Source organism: Anas acuta, chromosome 6 (genome assembly GCF_963932015.1).
Source record: "Anas acuta chromosome 6, bAnaAcu1.1, whole genome shotgun sequence".
Taxonomy (NCBI): domain Eukaryota; kingdom Metazoa; phylum Chordata; class Aves; order Anseriformes; family Anatidae; genus Anas; species Anas acuta.
The window spans coordinates 30,086,552-30,104,826 of NC_088984.1; the positions used below are offsets into that span (position 1 = coordinate 30,086,552).

Genomic DNA, 18,275 nt, shown 5'->3' on the forward strand with positions numbered 1-18,275 from the left:
TAGAGTGGATTTCTTTCTTTTTTTTTTTTTTTTAAATAAAACATATACATATTATTTTAATTTTTTTAATTTTCTATTTTATTATTTTTCTTTTAAATTTATTTTATTATTTTATTTAATTTCATTTTTTAATCTCTTTATTTTATTTTATTTTATTTTATTTTATTTTATTTTATTTTATTTTATTTTATTTTATTTTATTTTATTTTATTTTATTGTTTCATTTTACTTTATCACATTTTATTTTATTCTTTTATTTCCGTGTTTATCTTATTATTTTATTTTGCGTATTTATTTATTTTTATTTTTATTTTTCATTTATCCCCCGCCCCCTCGCAGCCCGGTGCCGGTGCGCGCCGCCGTGCCCAGCGCGCCCCCTGCGGGCCGCGGGGAGCCGCGCACCCGGCGCCGCGGACACGCGTGGGGACCGCAGCCCCTACCCCACGCGTGTCCTCCCCGACCCCACGCGTGCTGGGGTTTCTTTAAAGTTTCCCCCATTTTTTTGTATTATTTTTCCTTCTTTTTTTTTTCTTTATTTTTTCTTCTTTTTCCTTTTCTTTTTTTTTTTTTTTCCTTTTCTTTTCTTTTTTTCTTTTTATTTATTTTTTCTTTTTATTTTTTTTTTCCTCCTTTTGATGTGGATTTGTTTTTCCCCAGCTGCAGGACAGCCAGCCCAGGTCGTGTTTTTTGGGGGAGGCTGCGGGCACCTGGTGGGACTCTATCTCCATGCAAAGTCGCCCCATAGGGATGCAAAGCGTGCCGCTCTTCCCGCACAAAAGATGAAAGCCTCATCAGAGGCACCAAAATTGAGGTTTAGCCAGGACCGGTGTGCTGTAAATCCTTTCCAAGGAAGGGACTGAAACAAAACGGCGAGGTGAAGCTGCCACCGAAGCGGTGGGGTGCTGGGTCTCGGTGTGGGGGCACCGAGCAGCCCAGGAGGGCGAGGGAAGCGCAGCAGGTGGAAAGTCGGGGAAGAATTTCCTTGCCCTCCCCATCTCCCTGCTGCCTGCTCCAGCTGTGGGTACCCGGGCTGAATAACCCACAGGTGAGTAGAGGAGGGGTGTGCCGACCACACGACAAGGCTGCATTTCCTTCCCTTTTTAATTTTTATTTATTTATTTATTTTTTTACTAGGGAGTATAATTAAGCAGCGGAGCAATTTGGCGAGCGCCGTGGCAGAGCTGCGAACAGGAGGCCAGCTGCTCTTCCAAGGGGCACATGCGCACGCTCGCTTTGGCACCACAGAAATTAATTTGGGGAGCCAGGGGGTTGGGAAAGCAAATCCTCTCTGCTCCAGGTGGCTTTCACCAAGCAAAATCAAGCCCTATATCCCCCGGGCTGTGCTCCCTGGGTGCAGGTGCAATGGGCACGGGGGTGCTGTGGTGAAATTGGGGCGAGAAATGGCCAGCCCTGGCTCGGTGGCTGGTACACCAACAGTAGTCTGCGAGGTTTCAGCTGATTTTGGTCAGTTTTATGGTCTGTGTTAACGCTCCTGGGTAAGCATCCTGATGGTGGCCTCTGTGCTGCACCTGTAGTGGCAGTGCCACTTGTCCTGGTCCCAGGGGGAGCCCACCCAGAGGGGTGTGAGGCCCCCGGCGGCTGGTTTTAGTGGTCTGCTGCTTGTGCTTGCCTCTGCACACCTGAGGAGCCCCGCCGCTTCGTGAGAGCCTTCGTAATGAATATTATTCATATCCGCAGCGTACTGGTAGCAGCTACTAATCATTTTATTACTCTTTATAATCTATTTAAAGCACAATTAGAAAAAAAATCTATACAAAGTTACAGCTCGAAGCACATTTTAGTTACGTTATAAATCCCTGGAAAACAACAATCTATCATGAAAACAGTTGCTCCTTAGCCTGGCTGACAGAAATGGATGCTGCTGCAATACACCACGGGAGGATGAGTTAAGGGAGGGATGCTCGGCGGAGCTCGGCTGGCGTCTCTCAGCCCTTCAAAACACGACTCCTTCGGGCTCCAGCAGCAGGTAGTCGTGCAAGGGCTTGGGCACAGGCAGCAGGGGGATCAGGCAGTGGCATTTGTTGCCAAACTTTTTCCGAATGGCGAAGCGGCACAAGTGTTGCAGGCACCGGACTGTGCCCGACAGCCGGAAAAAGGACTCGTAGAATAACTGGTGTTGCTGCAAAGAGGGAGGCAGAGAAAAAAAATAAGCTTTTTTTTTTTTTTTTTTTTTTAATGTTTTATCCAGTTAAGCCAAGCAAGCCAGAGCTGGAGATCGAAGGGGAGGAGGTAAGAAATCTGTTGTTTGCCAATGGCTTAGCTCCCTGCGTGGGGAGGACGGGGATGGTTTTGTGTCCTCCACCAGCAGCAGCAGCCCCGCAGAGAGCTGTAGGGCTTTGCTTTTGCTTGACCCGCTCATTTCTCAGATGGGAACCACGAAGGCAGAAGGCAGAAACAGGCTGTGCAGCCTCAGCCTTTCCCAGCTCAGAATAAAATCATTTCTCACGCCCTCCCAGAACATACTGAGGTGTATTACGTGCATTTTGGCAGCGGCCCTCTCACAGACAGGCTACCCAAATTGCTGCAGGGGCAAGACGGGGATCTGAGCTAACTCAGCAGTGGGGTGGCCCTACTTGTTGCATGGCTGGGGACAGCTCTCAAGTTTTCTAAAATCAGGAAGAGCTGAGCGGGGTGCTGTAGGGCAGCGGTCTGCCTCTTGGGTTTCCAGACATTTGTGTTGGTTTTTTTCTCAGACCAGTGGTGGTTTGGGGGCTGAGGGAGTTACAGTGGTGCAAAGCTGCTGAGATGATGCAGGAGTGCTGTGTTGAGGTAGACTTTAACCATTAGATTAGAACTAGCTTCATTTTATTTTATTTTTTTAATTATTATTTTTTCCCACTCAAGCTTTGTCTATTTTAATGTCTGTCCCGGAACCTCTTTGTTCTGGTTTGTTTGGCCACCTGGGAGTTGCCCACTCATGATGGCATTTCAGTTTTCCTCAGAGAAGGAATTTATAGCATCACCCCTAGATCAGGAGACCATCCCAGGGCCCCCATTTCGGTGCCATGAGGCCAAAACCCCAGCCACACCGTCCTGACCTGCATCACCTCCTCCGGCACAACCTCGGCCCACTTCTCGGAGATGGGGATTTGCGAGTAGGAGTTGATGAGGACTTCGATGATCTCTGGAACGGCTGCACAGGACTTGAGCACCTAGTGGTGGGCAAAGAAGCAGGCTTTGTCTGGATGCGGCACTTGCTTCTCATTTACATTTTTGGCTTGTGTGTGAGAAGCCGGGATAATATTTTCTTTATTATTGGGTGTAAAATCAATGAGACGCAGACTCATTGACTAACCAGACTGCGCTGATGGCTGGTGTGCCAAGGCTGTGACATTAGGATGTGAGGCCTCAAGATGCACCAGGGGAAGCTTAGATTGGGCGTTAGGAAGAACTAGGGATGGAGAGGGAGGTGGTGGAGTCCCCATCCCTGGAGGTGGTTAGGATGTGTGTGGACGTGGCACTGAGGGACATGGCTTGGCGATGGGACTCACTTGTGATCTTAAGGGTCTTTCCCAACCTAAGTGATTCTGATAGGCAGGAAAAACCTTAATTTCTCCCCTTTGTGCCATCACTATCCTCATCCCACCCTTGACCCCCTGTCTGCATCCACGCACCCCTCACCCTCACCAACCCCAACCCCCCCAGTGTCATTGACCCACCCCGTCACGCTGGGGGTACCTTGGCGAAGGCGGGGGGCCATATCTTTTGCGACCCGTGGTTGAGCAGCAGCTGCACGGCCCGGTGTGGCCTGCGCTCCCTGCGGAGGGCCGCGGCCTGCAGCGCGCAGCCCAGCGGTGAGAGCCCATCGTAGTCAATGGCGTTGACATCGGCCCCACGCCGCAGCAGGAACCGCGCCAGGGCGGCGTTGGCGGCCCCACACGCCTTGTGCAGGGGGCTCCGGTGCCCCTCATCCCGGGCGTCCAGGTCGGCGCCGTGGGCGGCCAGCAGCCGGCAGAGCCGCAGGAGGTCGTCGTCATCGCTGGTGGTGGTGGTGGTGGGCGCGTGGCTGCAGAGGACGCCCATGGCCGTCTCCTCCCGGGCGCTGCGGGCGTCCACCCGCGCCCCGTGCCGCAGGTAGAGGTGGGCATGGTCGTAGAGGCCGTGCCTGGCCGCCACGTGCAGCGCCGTCTCGCCGGCCTCCTCGCTGGGCAGGTCGACGGCAGCCCCGTGTCTCAGCAGCAGCTTGGCGCACCTGCGGGGTGATGGAGCAGGAATAACTCCAAGATAAGCAACCCTCAGCGGTCAGGGGTGGGAAGGCAGGTTCAGGGGGGTGTGAGACCTGTAAAATGTTTTGAGCACGCACATTTCCCTCCCAGGGAGGTGGGAAGAGCAGTCCTCCCCCAGGCAGCATCAGCAGCAGGGAGGCAAGCAGCCTTCAGGAAGCTCTGGCCAGCTTTATTCTCCTCTAAAACACTTCTCGTTCTGCTCAGGGGTCTTCCAGGGCCCCCAGTGGGGATCTGCACAGGTGGGGGAGCAAAATGAGGGGGAGCAGCATGGGGGCAGAGCCCTGAACTCATCCCTCTGGCAGGAGGAGTGGGGAGGAAGAGGAGCCCCAGAGAGGAAGAAGGGTGTGAGGGAAGTACTCGTTTTGCCTGGCCCAGATGAGTGATAACTTATGTGGGGAAGATAGTAATAATAGTAAAAGTATTGATTAGAGTGATAATATTGATAATAGTGATAATAACTTGGCTTTGAGGCTGAGCGTACAAGGTTTGGTTTTGAGGCTGCAGCATGTACGAGAATCTGGTGCTCGATATTTTCTGCCCACCGTTCCTTCACTGACGTTTGAGACTGTTCACCTAAAATAGTTGTTCTCCAAACTCAGACATTGCAAAAAACATAGCCTGGCACTGCAGGTGATGAGCTCAGGGGCTGGTCATCGCGCATACTTGTCTCTGTTGTGTTTTGGAAATGACTGAATTTGCCCAAAAGCTGTTGCACGTACTTTACAATTCCCCTTTCACTCTAAAATGTGCAGAATCCCTTTTTCAAGTAATGGCTTGTCCCACTCTCTCTCTCTTTTTTTTTTTTTTTTTTTTTTTTTTTTTTGGCTCTTGCAATCTGCTGATGGTCAGTAAAACTTTGTTTTTGCTGGAGCAAATCACACCTTGATTACCAGTCTTGCCTGTTCTTGACGGCGAGGAATTTGTAACCTTAATTATAACGACTCTCCTGGGACCTCTCTGGGTTGCCTTAATGCTAACGCCGTGTCCAGCTCTGACATCCTAAAATAACGTGCTCTGGGTGAGCCAGTTAATGGCTCTGCAGGGAAAAAACATGGGAAAAAATATTTCCGACTTGGGTGCAAAATATGTAGCATCCTTGGTGTGGGGAAAGGGGACAGTGGGGAAAAGCTGCGCTGCAGGGGCCACATCCCACGGAGCAGGTCGGAACTGCAAGGAGCTAAACTCCTCTCTATAGCCCAAATATTCATCTAGAAAGATTGTTGTGGAATCCCCTCCCGGGAAAAGGTGCTACTTTTGCTGATCAGTGACTCTTTTTTGTTATCGATGGCTTCATCTCATCCAACCTCCTGGAGGAAGCCCAAGTTGTTTTATTCTGAATTTTCCCCCTGGATGCTCCTCCCTCAGCACAGAAAGGAAGGTTGGTGAGGGGCTATAAATAAGGGGTGATCTCCTCTGGAAATCGTGGGCCCCTGCGAGGGGCACGCGCCTCCTGTTTCAACGTATGGGGCAAAAGCAGGTGCTGCTTAGCGGCCTGCCTGGGGCCATGGAGAGGGGAGATGCCATTCATGTTTGCTGGCTATAGGCTCTTATTTTAGCCTCTAATCTCTGCTGCTGAACTCATACTTCCTAACACTTTGCCAGCATTTCTGGCTGCTTGTTTTTTATTTTATTTTATTTTTTATTCACGCTGCGTTGTTCACCATAGAGGCAGACTAAACTCCCACTGCATCAGGCTCAGTTAAACTTGCTGCTTTCTGGGGCTCCTCCATACCCCGTTTTTCCAGGAATATTGCAAGAACCACGGCTTCAGTTCAGCAAGACTTAAAGCAAAGGAAACTGATTCCTTTTCCACCCATCCTGGGACCATCTCTGGGCAGGCAGGGCAGGTGGCCAGCATCAGCGATACTCATGCAGTGAGCCCTTAGGAGATGCACTCAATGCACATCAGCTGTGCCTAATTTTGGCTAATTTCTGCCCCCTTCCAACCACTTAGTAACACAGTGGCAGGGGTCAGGTAGCACACCTGGATGTCTCACCACTCGTGAAAGCCACTTGTGCTCAAATACACACAGATTTGTGCTAACTGCTGTTACCACAGCTCATCTTGCACTTGGTTCCTGGGGCGACTCGGGCGTTCAAGTAGGAGAGAGGATTTGGGTTTTATTTTCCTTCTTCACCAGCCAATAGCGCAGATGCCAGTGCTGCGGGCACTCTCCAAAGAGCTCCTTTTTGCTTCCAACAACCACACCTGCGGGGTGGCTCCTTCTCTCCTTCCCCAAAGCTCAAGGTGGGTCCTGTCCCCCTGCCAGCAGGCATGAGGACCGTGATCCCCAGGACCTGGGCGTGCTGTCCTTGTGTACCATGCCCACTTTTGGTCTCCTTCCTTCCCACTTGACACCCGACAGACAGGCGGCTTTCCTTCATGGGGGACCAAACTCCAAAAGCAGCAGCCCTAAGTGCTCCGAGTTTTGTGTTCTAAACGGAGCAGAGCACTTGCTTTAGCACTAGATGATGCTAAATGCTGCCTTTTAAAACCCACGCTCCTTTTTATTTATTTTATTTTATTTAATTTGTGGTAACGCCTCCTACACAAAGCCAAACTGGACAGCCAAAGAGCCTCTGGTTTGGGAGCTCCGGTGTCCCGGTGGCATTCCCCTTCTAGTTGCAGCTGACTCTGCCATCCTTTTTGCCAGGGGTGCCACGATGGGAGCTGGGGGCTATGTCCTGTGCCCCCCACCAAGTCCCCCACATCTTCCTGCTGCCCCACCACGAGCTGAGGCTCTTCCTCTCCCCCTCAATCATTTTTATTGTAATTTTTTTGGGGTGCCAATAAAGGCACTCTCCTTTAATCATCCCAGCTTTAGAGGGAAACGAGAGAGAGCCTGGGAGAGAGTGCAGTGAATTTAGAGACTCATCTTACCCCACCATGTTAATTATCTCTGCTGTAAAAAAGAGGTCAAGGAGAGGAACTCTACTAAATAGGACGACGTTGGCATGAACAGCTCCTAAAGTGAAGAAGGTAAGACTGAACTTTACTGGAACTTTTTTTTTTAAATCTCTTCAAAAAGCTCCTAGATTAAAGCTCTGATATCCTTTTTGTTGAAATCTCATGGATTCTGAAGCTCAAATGGCTGGAAGGAAGCCCAGATAATTTTTTTTATCCCAGTCACTGAGAGGCTCAAAGGTTTTAAGTCCTGCCCCCATGGTGAATTGCCGAGTATATGGGAATACAGAAGAACCCGGCACATAGGTGTTCTGGCCATTGTTATCAAGAGGGAGAAAAATAAAATAGCTCTCTATGTAGGTCAATGACCTGCTCTTTATTGTCAGTAAAAAATTAAGGATGACCTAAAATCTACTACTTAAAAAAAAAAAAAAATAGGCAGGGTAAAGTAGTCTCCCCCTAATCAAAGAGGAAATGTTTGTGTTACCTAAAGCTTGACCTCCTCAGTCTCTAACTTTAGCAAAGTCTTTGCAATTGAAAAGCAGTGGTCGAAACCTCAAAACCTGTCTGAAATGTCTATTAATTTTTGATCTTTCAAGGGAGTTGGCTTAGTTATTGTAGAAGCCCCCGTAGCGCTGGGTAGCGTAGTTAAGGGTCTCTCAGCATTTCCATTATAAAGCCCCAATATTCAAGGGCTTATAACTCAGCTGTTTCCATGCCGTATCGCCCCGGTCCCTGTGCTGCCGTTTGCTGGCTCACCTGCCATCCCCCTCCGCTGTTACAGGGGAAATAACATCCCGACTGGTGACGATGGGATGCTCCCAGCACTTCATCCGAGCCAGACAGCGCCTGTCCAGCCTCTCGGACCTCTGTGGGGTGAGGGGATGGTTTCTGAGCCCTCTCCTCCTTTTCCCCAGGGGTTAGAGTAAGTCTGGGGCTCTTCAAATACCCCCCAAGGCTGATGCCATGGTTGGGAGACCATGCTCCACATTTTAATTCAAGCGATCCGTGTTGTGCACGCCGGCACAGCCCTCGCCACATCGAGGATGCGTTTGATTAACACCGGGATTTGGGCTGAGCAGTTAATGCCATTTGCTGTCTTGCAGAGGCTCTTATTTGTGCGATGGGTTTGAGATATTTATGTCTGAAAACCTTTTCCTCTCCGGCTGCCTTTCTCTCGCAGAGCTCCTGCTTGAACAGATATCTGACATCTGGCCCACAATACGTGGGATCTGTAGTGGGAACCTTGCCTTCAACACCTACTTCTCTTTAAGCTCGCCGCCTGCCTAAAGGGGAGAGGTTTGAAGCCAGGGTGGCTTTTCACTGAAGCTGGCAGGCAATGAAATTCGCTACAGCCCTAAGCAGTTTCATCAGGATATCAAGGGGCCGAGCTCTTTTTAAAATCCCGATTCCCTGGGCCTAATGATTCAGGCACTTAAAGTCCTACTGGGCTGAAACTAGACACAGGCGCGCGCGCACAAAGCCCACGGCGAGGGCAAACACGCGTATTTTTAAAGGCAACGTTTACGCCTGTGTCTGAAGTGCTGGCACCGCTGCAGGTGAACGGGAGCAGATGCACGGGGTGATATAAACTGAGGTGGCCTGAGATGAGCCAAGGTAAACCCACAGAGCACGAGAGCGAAGCCCTCTCCCAGCACCGTGAGCATCCCCGTGCCAGCTCAGATGCTGCTGGCAGCAGTGAGGAAGGACGCCCTGAAGCAGGAGCTAAAATTTCAGCTGTGCTGAGCCAGGAGGAGAGGCAAGAGCAGGCGGGTGGCTTTGCAGGGACCATGGCACGGTGCTGGCATTGCATGCGGGGATGCATGGCGGGGTGTTTTTTTTGGGGTGGGACAGGACGGGGACCTCTCCTTACCCCAAGGAGCCGCGGGTGGTGCAGAGGTGCAGCGGGGCCAGCCCCTCATCACTCCGCAGGTTGGGGTCCGCCTTGTGCTCCAGCAGCAGCTCCACGCAGTCCGTGTGCCCCCCCTGGCAGGCTTTGTGCAGGGGCGTGCGGCCCCCCGGGGCCAGGTTGGGGTCGGCGTGTCGCAGCAGGAGGTGACGCAGGCAGGCGGTGTGGCCATGGCTGGCGGCGATGCACAGCGGGGTAGTCAGCTCCTGCTTGTACTCCAGGGACCACAGCCCTGCAGGGATGAGGGAGAGGGGCTGAATGCACCGGGGATGGCACAGGGGGGTGCTTGTAGGGGTTTGCAGCAGGGAGATGGGAGACGGGGAGGTTTTATGGCCCCTGTGTTGGGAGCGCACACTGGGGATGGCCAGGTCCTTATGTGAATGAAAGATCCGAATGCACCACATTTTCCTTTTTTAAAAACCTCTCTAGAAACCTTTTGTTTTGGAAAATGTGGTTAAGGTCGGTGGCTGCTCCAAGCGCTGTTTGCAAGAGGCAGCAAACCTTGCCTGGAGAGTGCACATGAATAGTATTGGTGTACCAATACCATTGGTACCTTGGGTACCCCCATTCCCGCAGGTATTTAGGGGATGTGTGGACGTGGAACTGGGGGATGTGGCTTAGTGATGGGGCTCAGTGGGTCAGGCTGATGGTTGGGCTTGCTGATCACTCTAGGTGATGCTGTATTTCTACAAGGCACCAGTGCTTCCTCCTGACAGGTACACCAATGCCCTACCCACCACGAGCTCCAGATGGGACCCCATTTGCAGGCTCCACTCCTTTCCCCTTGCCTAAAAAGCAGCCCACGGATTTCCCGCCTGCAGCAGGGCAGGAAGAGCTGTGCCAGCACCCCATTGCTGCCAAACAGGACCAAGGGGATCTGTCCGAGCCACCACGCGAAGAATCTGGCTGTAAGCCCGCTTGCAAGTATGCCTTAAGCTGTGGGCCACCCCATCCCAGCCTGGGAGAGGTGGATGCATGCTTTTTACATGTCCCTGCCCCTCTGGTGGGTTAGTATGTGCAGAAAAGAAGCAAGCGAAGGAAGCACCAAGCATTTTTGGGTGTAGATCTTTAGCCAGGAAGAGCCAGCCAGGAGCTGGCTGCACCAGGGCAGTGCCTCTCCCGCTGAGGTTAGTCAATGCCGGGGTTTTCTCCAGACTGGTCTTTAAATAAAAGGTACCTGAGAGTCCGTAAGATGACTGGCTTTTCACCTGCCACTCCATCTCGTTTTTACTGATCTCAAACACCAGGTTGACGTCCTCATAGTATCTGTCGGTCAGCACCTCCAGGCTTTTCAGGTCTCCGTTGACCAGGGCCGTGTAGTACTTGTTGGCCAGAGACCTCAGCGGGTGCTCCGAATCCAGTTTGGGAGAAATCTGCACCTTTTCTCTCACCGGTCCTGGCAGCTCATCCATTCCAGTGCTCCCCCTGTACGAGTCCTAGCCGAGAGAACGGAGGGGCTTTTATAGTTCATTGTTTCCATTGTCCTGTCCTCATTGTCTAATTATAATCCCGTTAAGGCTCTATTGTTGTTGTATTTATAACGCCGGAGGGGTCAGATGATAATGGATACTTGATACAATGAGGGTCAAATGTGCACAGAGCTGTGTTGTGTCAGCACCTCTTTGATTAAATCGCTGTTTTAATTGCAGGCAGCAGCTTGGGACATGCGTGTTTAGGCTGGGAGGGAAACTTGACCTATCACTTAGTGGGGGGAAATTGAAATTTCGCCAGTTTACGTCTGTCCTATCCCATATAAACTTGTCCATGTGCCCGTGAGTGCTGTGAAAGAGTTAGAGAAACTGAGAAATTGCTTTTACTCTAAGATTATATATATATTTTTTCTGCTTTCCTTACCTGCTTGCAACCTTGTTGCATGGAAAGACTGCAAGGAAGGCATTGCATTCGTGGGCAGCTCCGTGCAGCCTGGCACGCCGGCGTCTTACTGCAAGGATGCAAAGCACTTGGCAAAGGCCAGCGAGGTAAAAACCTCCTGGGGCTTTGGCCAGCAAGCTGCTTTTCCCGGCAGAGCCTTGTATAGCAGGGAGAAAGCGCCCGGCCTCTGCTGCCATTTAAGCACGGGGCAGGTGCCGGGGTGGCGGCAAGCCCCCAAGGAGGGGCTCGTGGCTCAAGGTCACCCGAGAAGTCCGTGACGGTGACAATTATAGAGCTGGCATCCCGTGAGCCGCTGCTGTACAGCTTCAGCATCATGCTCCAGGCACGGGGGGACAGTAGGGTGGTGCTCTGGGCTGGTGTAGCCTCAAAACCCCATCACCTCCTTTTTTTTTATTTTTTTAAATTTTATTCCTTTGGGCATGTGTTGCTATTCCTCTACCTTTCCTTTTTCCCTCCACTCACCCTTCAGGCCCTGACTGACCAGCAGCATGGTTTCGGTCTGAAGAAGGACCCGTTGTTATCCCCTAGGGTCCCTCGGCTGCAGCAGGAGGAGGTTTGCCCCTCGCCTCTCCCCTCCACCCGTTAGCAGCCACGCCGTCATATTTTGGCAGTGCCACGGAGGAAGCTTGGCTTCATGTGCCCCCGCTCTCACTGCCTTCCCGAGGGCATCGCCTTCCCCAGCCTGCTATATTTAGCACTAGGTTAAATACTACTTTTAGTGTAGTCAATATTATATTTAGCCCGGACCTCCTTGGACGTGGGCTAATTTTGCAAGGGGTGTGCACGAGATATTACGCTGCCATCGGGAGTGTGTTGAAATCTCCACGACCCCTCCTGGCGAGCATCTATTTGCACTCACGCCTTGGGTCACGGCGATGACAGATTCAACATCATTTCTGGCAGGGGGGTTAAAAACAGCTGGGGGGAGAGAATTGGGCGGCTGGGACACCTGAGATTACCTTATGAATAGGGGGTGGCTCGATGCAGCGGGGATGGCCCAGCCAGCATCGGGCCCCCAGCAGTGGGGAGCCCAAGGATGCTCACTCCATTAGCAGTAGCCTTGCAATCATTAATCTCTAGCACGGGGTAGTATCTTAACCTTCTTCCCGAATACGAATGTTTGCAGAGTACACCTCATTTAACAAAACATTAAGCATTTTACTTCCTCAGATCAAGTGTATCTATTAATAATGACTTAAATTGTCTGCGCCGGCTTCGCATTACGAGGAAAGCTCATTCCTGTCACATGAAGGAGCACAATATGCAAAACCAAAATGACTAAAGTGAGAGCTTGTTTCCCAAGTTATCGCCCTAAGCTGCCGCATAACAACTTAGTCGTAACACTGCGGAGACTTCAGACCCTGCTAACTTGTTCTGTCGACCCTGAAGGTTCAAAAACCGGGAGCTGGCTGCCTTAAAAATCGTCAGGGTCCGGATGTGCACGTGCCGAGAGCCCTGCCTGCTCCTGGCATTCCTGCCGTGATTTAAAGCTGCCCTCCGGGAGCGGAAAATAGCATTACGTATTATTATTTTTTTTTTACCCTTTCCAGCAAAATTTCAAGCGCGTGTGTGCGAAGCAGCCCCTGACATAGCTCTGCCTCCACCAGACACAGACTGAAGCCCACGATGGATTTAAAGCTCTCCCCCTCCCACCCACCCCCTAAAAAATAGGAAAACCATCTGTCAGGGGGAAAAGAAAGCTTCCAAGCTCCCTGCGATGGGTCCAAGGCTGCGCCCCCCAGGTGCTGTCCTAACCTACCTTTTGGGGCTGGTGGTGTGAGGGCAGCTCTGCCCGCTCCCTGCCCGCCTGCCCCGCTCCCTGCCAGACTGCCCTGGGTGCCGGCATCCTCCGCTTGTCCCACAGGACCCGCTGCTGCCTGCCACGGACACAACCTGCCAGGCAGATGTCACCACCTTCATATCCCCTGCGCTCCTCGCCCCCATGTGACAGCGCAGCTCCGGTGCTCCCCTGCCACCACCTTGCCACGGGCAGGGGGATGAACCCCCCCCCCAGGGCAGGGGGAGCAGCTTTGCTGCAAAAACAGCATCCCGGGGAAAGATGTGCCCTCCAGGAGCCTGCATCGATTTTGTCCGGGGGTTATCGGAAATGAGATAATATTTAAATAGTGCTGAAGCATTCTCCTTTAAGAGCTCTATATAATATGGTCAGGTATTCTGCGCTATAGCAGCCCCGCTATCTCAAAAACAAATAACTCGATTCAATAATAACACTAAAAAACCTTTCTCTAACCACATAACATTGCACCCTTATTTATTTATTTTTTTTCAAGGTTGTCAATTAACTTGTAGACAGGAGTAAAAACCCGCAGCCATTAGCTGCACTAAAAATACCAAGTGCCGGCTTCCCCTGTCCCCCCAGCTGCCCTCCCCGCTGAAGAAACGCGGCTGTGTTAATCACCACGTGCGAATCTGATCCTGGTGTGCATCCTGTTTTAAGGGGAGTCACATTTCCACGGGGTGGTGGTGGCGAGGGGGCGGCCAGGGGAGCGCTACCAATTATTTAACCCCTCAGCAATGCGGCCGTGAAATGTCACGCCGAGCGCCAGCACGGCAAACGACATCAAACTGACCTTCCGTCGCACGGCCCCGGCACCGCAGTGGGTAATGGCATTTGCTAATTAGCAGGCGCACGGCGGTCTCGTCCCCCTTCCCGGCAGCGGCGAGGTCTCGTGCTAGCCAGGCTGGGTTATTTGTGGGATCACCTCGGGGGGGGACGGCTGGAGCACGGGAAAGGTCGTGGGTCCCCCCTGGCCGTGCGTCTGTGCTGGGTGAAGCTGTGGGTGGAGGGCTGTGGGGTGGGCTGGCAGCGAGGGAAGGGGTTTTGGTGTTGCTAAAGCCATGTTTTGCTGCGTTTTGCTTCGCCAAGGAGCAGGCTGCATGTTGCTGCATGAGGCATTTTGGAGGCAGAGCCCTGGGCAGGTGTAGCTGCGGGCCTTCCCCACGTGGTTTTGCTCCCGAGCTGGAGCAGCTTTTGCCACCTGAAGGCGTAAAGCATTTGTGGAGGGAAGGTATTTAGAGATCTGAAAGTGTGTTTCCCGAGTGCACCCTAACGAGAAAGTTAAGGGGATAATTGCTTGCCCTCTGGGACACAAGAACAAACTCAACTATCCCTTTCTGGACGTATGCATTTCTGGGGGATTGATTTATTCCTGACCAGTGGACACATCTGAACTTCACTTGACAGCATTAATTAGTGGGGACTCATCCCGATTCATTACGGAGACGACCTCTCCTTGGCACAGCTGTGCTTTAACGAGAGGGCCATCTGGTTTGCTTGCTGGTCCCTGCCCCTCACTCACCGGCTACGGGCAGAAAACACCACCTTGGAAAATTACGGGTTGCCGAAACATCGGGATGAGGCAGCGGGTTTGTGGGGCCGGCCGTGGCACCTGGCCATCCATCAGGGCAAGCTGTCAGCAAGGTGCTGGCATGGAGATGTCCCAGCTTGGCAGTTCTTCATCGTGTGGGGTGTGCTGCATCTCCTGGACGGGGCTAACAGAGCCCTCATTGTGCCCCCAAAAAGCATCGCCTACCAGCTCCTCGCTGGAGATGTCTGAGGGCACCGTGCATTAGAGCAAGGCCATGGACAACTTACCCCAGCTTTGTGCAGAGTGCAGGGATGCTGGCTTCAAAGGGCTCGCTTGCTGTCTATCACTTGTCAAACCCTCCCATCTAGTCGCTGCTCCAATTGCTCATCAGGAGAGGGCAGGATCGTGCCCAGCCCTTAAACCTGTGTCAGCCCCGCAGGGGCTTGGCCGATTGCAGCAGCCTGAATGGCTCAGGCCCAGATGGGCTTGTGCTCTTCAACTCATCGCTCTTGGTGCTCTTCCTCTCCTCTCATTCCTTTCTCCTTATCCTCCATCCTTTTTCTTCCTGGAGTGCGATCGTGATTAATTTTTACTTAGAAAGCTCGCGTCCCGCTCCATTAAATAGCCCTCGGGTGGGCAGGCTCGGCGGCTGCTCCTCGCTTTCCAGGATGAATCGGGACACCAGGAGCTGGGGCAAATGAGGATGTGCCTGGGGCTGAACAACGGCACCCCTGGTTCTCTTCTGTAAGGGTTTGTGGCCTCAAGCACGGATGAAAACACTGCTGGAGGCGGATGAAGGGGCCAGAGGCAACCCAAGCTGTTTGTCCCGCTAAACATCCCTTACCTTGCTGCTGCTCCCCTGGGGACAAACAGCCTTGGCTCATGCCTCTGTTCCTCCCTGGTGCCTGTGTGTTCTGGATTTTACCCTTTACCCACCAAATAAATACTTGTTCACTTATTAGTGGGAAAACCTGAGGGTGAGAAGTCTCTGTGAGGTACTGCAGCCACAGCGTCCAGCTGGAGGAAGCCCCCTGCTTTGAAGAGCACAGCCCCATGGACACCGGGAGTGTGCAAAGAGCCCTAAATCCTAAATGATCTGGGGATCTTATGCAGCTTGTTATCTTAGGCATGTGCCTTTTTTTTTTTTTTTTTTTGAATCCCAGCAAGAAATAATCCTCTTTTCCTGGCCAGAATAGAAATGGCTTGATGCCATGAGGAAAAATAAAAGGAAGCTCTACCTGGTGCTGTGATGATTTGCAAGGCTAGTGAGAGACTACACAAGGCGTTTTCAAATAGACTCCGATATTTTCAGTGCTTAAAGAGGACCAACTACGTGCCACCTTTTTTGAAGTCCTGATTTACAATGGGCCCAGGCTGAGTGCATTATAATTTGCTGCGAGAAGTTCCAAAGTCACAGTACTTTCAATAATGAGGAGAGAAACCCTAATATGATGAGACTTTTTGTATTGTGTTTAATGAAAAGCTAAAAATGTGCTAATTTGTAAGTCCTGTTGTGGTAGTGGCATCAGAAGCTTTTGAAATGCATTACTGACTTAGGAAGTATTAAGAAAAAATGACATTTTGCTACTAGCAGAAAAGTCAATTATAACATTTCCACACTTTAGAAAATTGCTGATGCAGGATGGGAGTTAATAGAACAGTCAGTTTCACTTTGTATTACAGGATTTGGGGGGTTTTGCTGAGAAATGTCTTTTTTTTTTTTTTTTTTTTCCTTTTTTTTAAATTCCAATGGCAACTTAAACAATAAACCATTACAAGAACCCTGTGGCTGGGTCCTGTCCCCGGCTGGGGTGTGCTGGGGGTGGAGGCATTGCCTTGTGTTGAACCCCCAGACTGGGCTGAGCCCAGCACCGTGCCCCTTTGGGGTGGGAGCACCACAGGCTGCCCAGAACCTGGGTAAATCACCCTAAATAAAGACGCGAGCAGCATTTTGTGCATGGCTTGATGCCATCCTGGTGGCAGAGGAGCACGTGCCAAACCCGCCGGGTCCCCCACGGTCTATCCCCAGCTCCTTGCAGAAGAGCCATGTTAATTTATTTAAAAGCATTTAAACCGAGAAACTGAAAAGCAGCCGTCCTTACCCACCGTGCTCCTGAAGGAGCCTTGCCTATTTCCATGAGAAGAAAATATTTCCTGAACTTCTGGAGGCCGGAGGCTTGTGGAGGCTCACAGGGATTGCCAGAAAGCTTCGGCGATGGATGCAGAAGTCCCCACACCGGAGGAGCCGGCAGCAGCACTCCCAACAACCCTGTCTCTAAATCAGCCTACCAAGGAAAAACAGCTCATGTGGAGTTGGCAGGGAGCAAGGACAAGTGTTGGCACCGCTTTTAACAGGAGTTGCAGCGCCTGATTAGAGGGCTTTGGCTGTAGCGGCACAGCCCGAGCGCTTGACATAAGCCAGGGATCTAATAATACCCCAGGCGCATTGTGAGAGCGTGACTTCACGTCGTCTGCTGCCTTTTTACCCAGCGAGGGACTTTTTTTAGGGGCTGAAAGCTCGCTGCCAGGCCAGAACCCCTGCTGGGGACAGTCAGACATGGGACGTGCTGGTGAGGACAGTGCTGGGTCTGCAGGAGCCCAGAGGCTGTGGATCAGCGTGGAGGTGGCGGGCAGCACCTCAGGCCCCTGGGTACTGTGGGCAGCTGGGCTCTCCTGGGGAGTTTTACTTGCATGAGCAAATGGTTTTAAAGGAATTACCTAGGAGAAGAGACTGTTTGAAGGCCAGGAGTGTCAAAAATATATAAGCCTTGTAACTCTGCAAAGGCAGCTGTGCTCAGTTTGGGGCTACAGGAAGGCTGTGGAGATGCTCGGTACATGTGGGGAAGAGCGAGGACACTGGGAAGGGCCTGGAAACGAGGCTGAGGGGCAGCTGAGGGAGCCAGGGTTGCTTGTTTTGGGGACAAGGAGGCTGAGGGGAGGCCTTGTGGCTCCTGCAGCTACTGAGAGGAGGCTGTGGGCTGGTGGTGCCCGTCTCATCCCTCAGGTGATGCAGGGTCATGGCCTCAAGTGGTGCCAGGGGAGGTTTAGGTTGGGCATTAGGAAGAATTTGTTCATGGAGAGGGAGGTCAGGCACTGGAAGGGGCTGCTCAGGGAGGTGGCGGAGTCCCCATCCCCGGGGGTTATTTAAGAGACATGAGGAGGTGGCACTGAGGGACGTGGCTTGCTGGTGGGACTTGGTGGGCCAGGCTGATAGATGAACTTGGTGATCCTGAAAGCCTTTTCCAACCCTGATAATTCCATGATTCTGTGACCGTTTACAATTTACTTGTGCACGTTGGCTCACGTGAGGTTTTCAGTACGAACAAGGATTTCCTATGAAGTCCCAACCCTGAGAATGATCTCCCTGCATTTTCTCTCCTGCTCAGTGCCTTCTGACTTAGGGATCTGCTCGTTTTTGGTTTCTTATCTGTCCTATTCTGCGTGCTTTGGTAAACTGCTTATGTTTCTTAGGCTCATCAAAAGTGTTTAAATCAGGAGACAGGCATCTCATCTGAGGCAGGGTATTTACTACACACCTACAATCTTATTTATGGCACTTTTCTCAGAGAGGGTCTTGTGGCGAACCGGCAGCCACCCACCTCTCATGGAGCACGTTTGGCAGGTGCCACCTGAGCCCCCAGTCCATTTGATGCCCAGGGGATGGGAATTGGGGGTCAGTGCTGTTTTTGGGAGGTGAAAACAGCCTGGTGAGTTTAGGGAAGAGGGAGACTGTCAAGAATGGCTCAGAGGTTCATCCCTTTCCTTGGAGGGGCCCCAAGTGCTGGCACCACTGCCTGGGCTCCTGCTCCAAGCTCAGCACTGCGCCAGGCCATAGGGACTACATTTAAAGTACTTGAAAACTTGCAGGGCAAGGATGTGCCAGGACTCGGTGGTCCCCAGGAGAGCGAAGTTGCACTTTGCTCCCTCATCCTCAGTTTTTCCTCCCCATCATCAGGAGCCTGGGTGTTTTAGAGGGGGGTCCCACTTGGTGT

At 51.8% G+C, this 18,275-nt stretch overlaps 1 protein-coding gene and 1 long non-coding RNA gene across 7 annotated transcripts; one reads left to right on the forward strand and one right to left on the reverse strand.

Moving 5' to 3' along the window:
- Window positions 1-1,700: 1,700 nt before the first annotated feature.
- On the reverse strand, window positions 1,701-16,530 carry ASB18 (ankyrin repeat and SOCS box containing 18). Of its 6 annotated transcripts, XM_068686260.1 has the most exons (7): window positions 12,714-13,036; window positions 10,916-11,003; window positions 10,239-10,497; window positions 9,026-9,293; window positions 3,700-4,213; window positions 3,060-3,173; window positions 1,701-2,140 (listed from the first exon to the last, which is right to left on the reverse strand). In XM_068686260.1, exons 1-7 carry the CDS (start codon window positions 13,034-13,036, stop codon window positions 1,955-1,957), a joined length of 1,752 nt encoding a protein of 583 aa, XP_068542361.1. In that variant the 3' UTR covers window positions 1,701-1,954. The 6 variants fall into 6 exon arrangements, with proteins under 6 accessions (XP_068542361.1, XP_068542365.1, XP_068542364.1 ...); XM_068686264.1 differs by lacking the exons at window positions 10,916-11,003; window positions 12,714-13,036 and adding an exon at window positions 16,390-16,530; XM_068686263.1 differs by lacking the exons at window positions 10,916-11,003; window positions 12,714-13,036 and adding an exon at window positions 16,386-16,522.
- On the forward strand, window positions 6,225-8,803 carry LOC137858478 (uncharacterized). Its single transcript, XR_011097775.1, has 3 exons — window positions 6,225-6,495; window positions 7,067-7,227; window positions 8,712-8,803. It is a non-coding gene; the product is annotated as an uncharacterized lncRNA (long non-coding RNA).
- Window positions 16,531-18,275: the final 1,745 nt, after the last annotated feature.

Coding starts and splice junctions, on each gene's coding strand:
- ASB18 (XM_068686260.1), bottom strand. CDS start 13,036: ATGCAGGCTCCTGGAGGGCACATCTTTCCCCGGGATGCTGTTTTTGCA. Junction 11,004..12,713: donor CACACCACCAGCCCCAAAAG/GTAGGTTAGGAC, acceptor GCATCCTTGCAG/TAAGACGCCGGCGTGCCAGG. Junction 4,214..9,025: donor ACCACCCGCGGCTCCTTGGG/GTAAGGAGAGGT, acceptor ATCACCCCGCAG/GTGCGCCAAGCTGCTGCTGA.